Below are 5,568 nucleotides of genomic sequence, written 5' to 3'. Positions count from 1 at the left end.
ACGTCACAGGGATTTTGGCATTGTGGTGCAATCACACAACATGTGACGTGACGTAGATATACGGTTGAGTGATTCACTATGTTCCAAATTAGTTGCGAAACTAACAAGCGTGACATGAGCGTCTGTAAAAACCTAACAATCTGTTTTTTGTAGGTACGTGAACAGAAGTGCCAGAAGAGTGTTTTTTTCTCCTAAACACACTGTTAACCGTTAACTATTGCTGTCAAAAAGAAACCGAAATCTGTTTATGGCACTGTACTTAATTGTACATTCTAAAAAAAGCTTTCAGAGTCAGAGTTTTCTGATCTATAGAATTTCATAACACAAATGCCCTGGGTAGCGGTTAAACCTTAACTGGTGAATATATTTTTATCCCGGTTATCACAGCCAATCACAAGAATGTTTGACTACAAAACATGATGTTTTAATTTGGAAATTATCCGTTTGTGTACAGTTTATGCTGTGCTAGCTATGATCTGGTAGCTTATTTTACTTACAATACAGAGTTTAATCAGGCAGATTTTGTTGTTAACGTAGCCGTTTACCCGCAGCCATTTACCTTGATTTTTTTTCAGATGCCGTTTATATTGGACACCCAATGGTTCAGTCAACCTGTATCTTCACGGATGAAAAGTAATGAGGTCCAAGTGAAAGATCCAAAAACAAGACATTTGCAAAAGTGGTTTTGTGACCGCCCGCACCGAGAGACAATTTCGTTTGGAAAAGTTGGACATTTTTTGGAAACAAATCAAATGTATATAACCGAGAGACAAAGATATGTGTGTTTATATTGGAAACAAAACCATAGGGTCGGACATAAAAAATATCATTGAACTTGGCCCGCAATCTGTTTAAGTAAGGGAATTAAGGTAGTTAATATTTGTTTCAATTCAACCAACATTTTGTGTGGTTGTTTTGTTTTTGTTTACAATACATTTTTTGACAAATCTCATTGGGTTGCATTGATTCACTACGAAGATTCATGAGTTTAACAGCAGGATTATACAAACAATATACAAATTAAGAAATCGCTAAATGGAATAAAAACCAACAGGGTCCATGGAACATCTATATTTTGGGTATTTTAGATTTCCTTTCAACCAACATATATTTATCGCACGTTAGAAGAAAGAAAACCATTAATCTAAAGGACGTCTTTTTAAATATCTACCATGTTTTGCTCTGTGTCTATGTTATAACGTTTGTTGATGAAACATTGTCTGTCAATTCTACATTGGCTTAAACCAATCCATTGTAGGTGCAAAATAAGGAAGCTTTTGTAAACAAAATGTTACATTTTAAACTGTTTCAAGAAAGCTATAACAAATAAATTATTCACCTACAATTAAACTAGTTTTGAGGGCATTGATGTTTAATACAAGTGCAAACAGCGCGTTAAAACTCAACAACGTGACTTACGAAATTGTACTTGCACATTACGTCTGTCCTGGCAATAATTGTCTGATACAAAGCAAGTATATAAATATTGCGTATAAAAGGTTGCTGAGTTTTTTTGTCGTAAGTCTTTAGATTTGGTATGCAAAAGTGTTGTTAACATTAAATAACTTTTAATATTAAATAACTGATATTGTAGACCAAAATAGTTTGGAAACAATAAACAGATTGCTATGTAGAAAGAGGGTTCTTTATGGAAGCTTTACAACCAAAGGTTGTATTTAACTGGAACGACAAAAGCTTATTAGTATTTCAAACATTATAGGTTATTTACTTTTACAAGCGTTGTGTTTTACCCCGGGTGCAAACATTTCTTACTCGGGGGCGGCTCAATTCTTGCCTCAAATGCTTACAATAAAAGGGAAAAAAAGACAAATTGTGAAATGAACTTATACTTTAATTTTCCTCTAGCGTTTTTTTGCCCCATTTGAGCCACGGATTACCTCATGCATATAAACAATCTTGCGAAACACCGAACATTTTTTTAAATAATGATGCAGTAAAATATACAAGCTTACACTCAACTACTGCATTGTACAAACGCAGCAACAGGCCCATGCAAATTCATTATTTTTGTTACACAGTCTTATTACTACATCACAACAACAAGAGCAGTTAAACTTAAAAATCAGAACACCTTGCACAAAGTATACTTGTATACTCAAAAGATATTTATTTAAGTTTTGTATGCGTCTCGACCACGAGTGTACACTTAATCCGCCTCCGTAAATATACAACAATATTTTTATTTGGTGCTTTAAGAAAAAACATTCCTAAACTGCCCTCACGAACTAGGGGTTCGGCAAACAGAAATGTGGTTGCCATGAAGATAAAAACAAAGTCCATGAGGATTTTTCAAAAACGAAACAATTCTTACCACATTGGAGAAGTGCTAAGTCAGCCTCACCCCGGTATATAAGCGGCGTTGATGTAATCGTTTCCACCGCTTCCTTGCAAAACCACTCGAGCATGATCGTCTATTGAACAAACACAAGTTATACAGGAAGTCAATTACACACGTATTAGTTACATTGTAATAAACACTCTGAGGGCAAACTATCCATACATGACCACCTTTCATGCTTTCATTATGGTTTTAATTGTTATCAGACCTTCGCGGCTCAATACTTATTTGTTTACTCTTATCGAAAATTTGCCATGTAATCAATTGATTTAAGTTATCGTAGCAAACCCTATACAAAAATCCCACTAAAACAGACTGAAATTATTAATATAAAATACAAGATAAAACGTACAATCACTGTGGTGGAAAATCAATGTGTAACTAATTATCTGACGCAGAAATGTAAACAAACACCGGTTTCTCTTGTGTGACGTAGTAGTGAATGATCCACGTTAGTAACGGGTCTCATAACAGTCGTGACGTCATTAACTTTTAAAGCCCGGTTCATTAAAACAACAAAAATACGTTTCGGGTCAATCTTTAGTCATTTTCATTATATTATGTTGGCGACGATAAAACAGAAACGAAACAAAGGCTATTTAGGATTTTATTCCGAGCTTGTTACGCGCAACCCAGGATCTGTGCAATATGCAGTATTGCTTGACACATTGCTATTGTTTAGAGTTTAGTCGATGTAATACTGTTGCTGATAGCAGCCAAAGACGGAAGTGAAACATGGAAGTTGAAGTTATTTGTTGTGAAAATACTGTTGCTTTTGGCTTGTAACCTTTTGGCTTTGATCCAAACATGTGAAGCTATTTTTAAGTACATGTGACCCACGTTTAAACTTTGTGTTTCAATACTTACAAGGGAAAATATTCTTGTAGCGGTTTCTCACAGCATTTTGCGGCAACTGTGACACGTCCCTTGTTCTCTTGTCGTTTTTACTTTGGTTTTCGATTTTCTGAAATGAAAAGTTCGCTTTTATTGTGGCATTTGCCTTAAGAGTTAAATAATTTTGCTATCATAACTTGCACTTTGTGATTGTTTGATAATTTATGATTTAACCCAAAGCTTATTGTGATAAGGCATCATTAGAATCAACTATTTTTCATTTGTACAGAGCACAAAAAATGACGTTAGCAATACGTGGCATTGACGTCACATCGCGCATAAACCCTCGGTGTGTGTTGTATAAACAGTATTAAGACTTTCCCATGACGGTGTGTGTTGATACTTTACCATGCGTCTCTATCTATTCACAGTTAACACAACAAACCTCAAATTCGTTGGCAAAAAGAAATCCTGACTCGACATTTTTCTTGAACAATTCAAACAAGTTCGAATTCGACCTGGCTTCATGCGCTACGTTTTGGTAGACACCGTTTCCAACTTAAAAACGTTTGCAAAAGTTTAGGTGTTGAAATTTGATACGGCAATCTATTGATATACGTAGGTGGTAAAACCTAAAGAAAGGAAGTGCAAGTTTTTTAAAAGAAACCAATAAATGCTCTTTTTTCTTGCGTTTTCTGAACATTTCTTTAATGAAAAGGTTTATAAAACAAATTACTCTCACATCCTGATTGGTGCATATGCTTATGTATGCACTTTTTGTAGTAACCGATCCCCTTTTTTTTATTCGTTTCTACCTTGTGGTGACCCTGAAGATTGATGATTGGAAACTTCCACGCGTAAAGGTTGATCCTTGCTTGGCCTGCAAACACAATATAATATGAGTTTTAGTTCAGTATTTTAACAGAGATGCTTCCTTTCCTTTAGATATCCATTGCGAGTTTCAAATTAACTCATATTAGGTTAATTGTTTAGGCACGTATCGCTTTAAGCTTCTGGACAACAAACAAACGTTAACTTTCGTGCGGAAGTTAAAAGCACAATAGTACTTTTGGTAACAATTTTTCTGACATTGACAAAACCTACAATGCGAATACGCGTTTAGCCTAACCAGTTCAGAACAAACCTGTGCCGCCGTTTAAACTCGAAAATGACAACAATGACAAGTAGCAGAAGCAACAGCCCGACCACCAGACCAGCAATCATTGCAGCACTTGTTGTAGGATTGGTGGGGTTATCTCCAGGAAAACAGCTTGGAGGGGGTTTGCCCGCAGTTGTTACTGTCAGATTGGATGTGATGTTTGTGTTGATTAAATCAGTAACAATGACTTTGACCTGGAACACAAAACATGTTTGATTTTTTTTTTTTGAGCCAAGTTTGGCATTTCTTTAGTTTTTTGTTTTGGAGCAAAATATGCTTACCTGAACATCATAAGATGTAGAGTGATTAAGACCTTCAATTAAAGTTGATGTATTGGAATACGGAACAGATATTGTTTGATTCAATCCCTGGACTTGAATCTCAACCTGCATGTATTTGTTTGTCAACGATTCTTTAGAAAATGCTGTACAGACATTTTTGGTAAACGATTCTTTAGTTGATTTACTTTATTCGGTGCAGTTACGGACTTAACGCAAATAGTAAATTATAAAACTTTGGTTTTGACCTGTGCTGTTAGTTTGTTGTTGTTGATGAATTGATAAAGTCCAGTCCAACTAACCACCACAGTTGAAGCATTGCATGGAAATTTCGTCACAGAAGGTTTAACTAAACATGGTTCCAGACGTTATAGCAAATGATAAAGAAAGGTAAATTAGGTCACGAATTTGTAGCGTAGTTTTTCCATTAAAGCAAGAACATCTTACAGAAACATTGTATCAGGCATTTGATATATATTTTTGTTCCGCTTTAAAAGGTAGTGATTACTCACATTTCACTTGGCAAGCGTAGTAAGCCGGTTCCCCACTGCAGTTCATTCTTGACTGCTCCCATCCGATCCCATAATGCAACGCTCCCTGCTGGCAAATTGTAACGTTGGAAACGGGAAAGTTTGCCGGAGATCCGTCGCTCCAATACCAACCATTTGTAGTTGTGTTGTAACGAGCTCCAATGATAACACTGATAACTGTTTTTTTTTTATTTTTTTTTATTTTGAACATGAGGAAGGTATTTTCTGTTTTTATATTAAACGCTCACTTGGTGCCAGGAACGATCCATCATATGTGGTGAAGTTTTCAAACGATTCATTTACACTTCGTAACTTGCTTCCACGCATATGACCGATGAGTCCATAACTAAATATTTCCTTTTGGCGTTTTCTGGTTTTAGTGTCAGAAAATAAAGAATATCGTAATGT

At 35.6% G+C, this 5,568-nt stretch overlaps 1 protein-coding gene across 1 annotated transcript; it reads right to left on the bottom strand.

Moving 5' to 3' along the window:
• Positions 1-2,091: 2,091 nt before the first annotated feature.
• On the bottom strand, positions 2,092-5,568 carry LOC145223642 (tyrosine-protein phosphatase 99A-like). The gene is made up of 9 exons (XM_080090043.1): positions 5,409-5,568; positions 5,143-5,337; positions 4,879-4,979; positions 4,634-4,738; positions 4,338-4,546; positions 4,009-4,073; positions 3,639-3,751; positions 3,227-3,323; positions 2,092-2,432 (listed from the first exon to the last, which is right to left on the bottom strand). The coding sequence occupies exons 1-9, from the start codon at positions 5,485-5,487 to the stop codon at positions 2,359-2,361; spliced, it is 1,038 nt and encodes a 345-aa protein (XP_079946169.1). The 5' UTR covers positions 5,488-5,568; the 3' UTR covers positions 2,092-2,358.

The sequence above is a fragment of the Phallusia mammillata genome, chromosome 4 (genome assembly GCF_965637545.1).
Source record: "Phallusia mammillata chromosome 4, kaPhaMamm4.hap1.1, whole genome shotgun sequence".
In the NCBI taxonomy this organism is placed as follows: domain Eukaryota; kingdom Metazoa; phylum Chordata; class Ascidiacea; order Phlebobranchia; family Ascidiidae; genus Phallusia; species Phallusia mammillata.
Note: the sequence above shows the minus strand (reverse complement) of the source record. Positions and strands in the feature narration are given on the sequence as shown.

Excerpts from the sequence above, each read along its gene's own strand:
- LOC145223642 (XM_080090043.1), bottom strand. The coding sequence starts at position 5,487 with ATGCGTGGAAGCAAGTTACGAAGTGTAAATGAATCGTTTGAAAACTTC. Across the intron at positions 4,547-4,633 it reads CTACATCTTATGATGTTCAG|GTCAAAGTCATTGTTACTGA; the intron begins GTAAGCATATTT and ends TTTGTGTTCCAG. Across the intron at positions 3,752-4,008 it reads ATCTTCAGGGTCACCACAAG|TTGGAAACGGTGTCTACCAA; the intron begins GTAGAAACGAAT and ends AACGTTTTTAAG.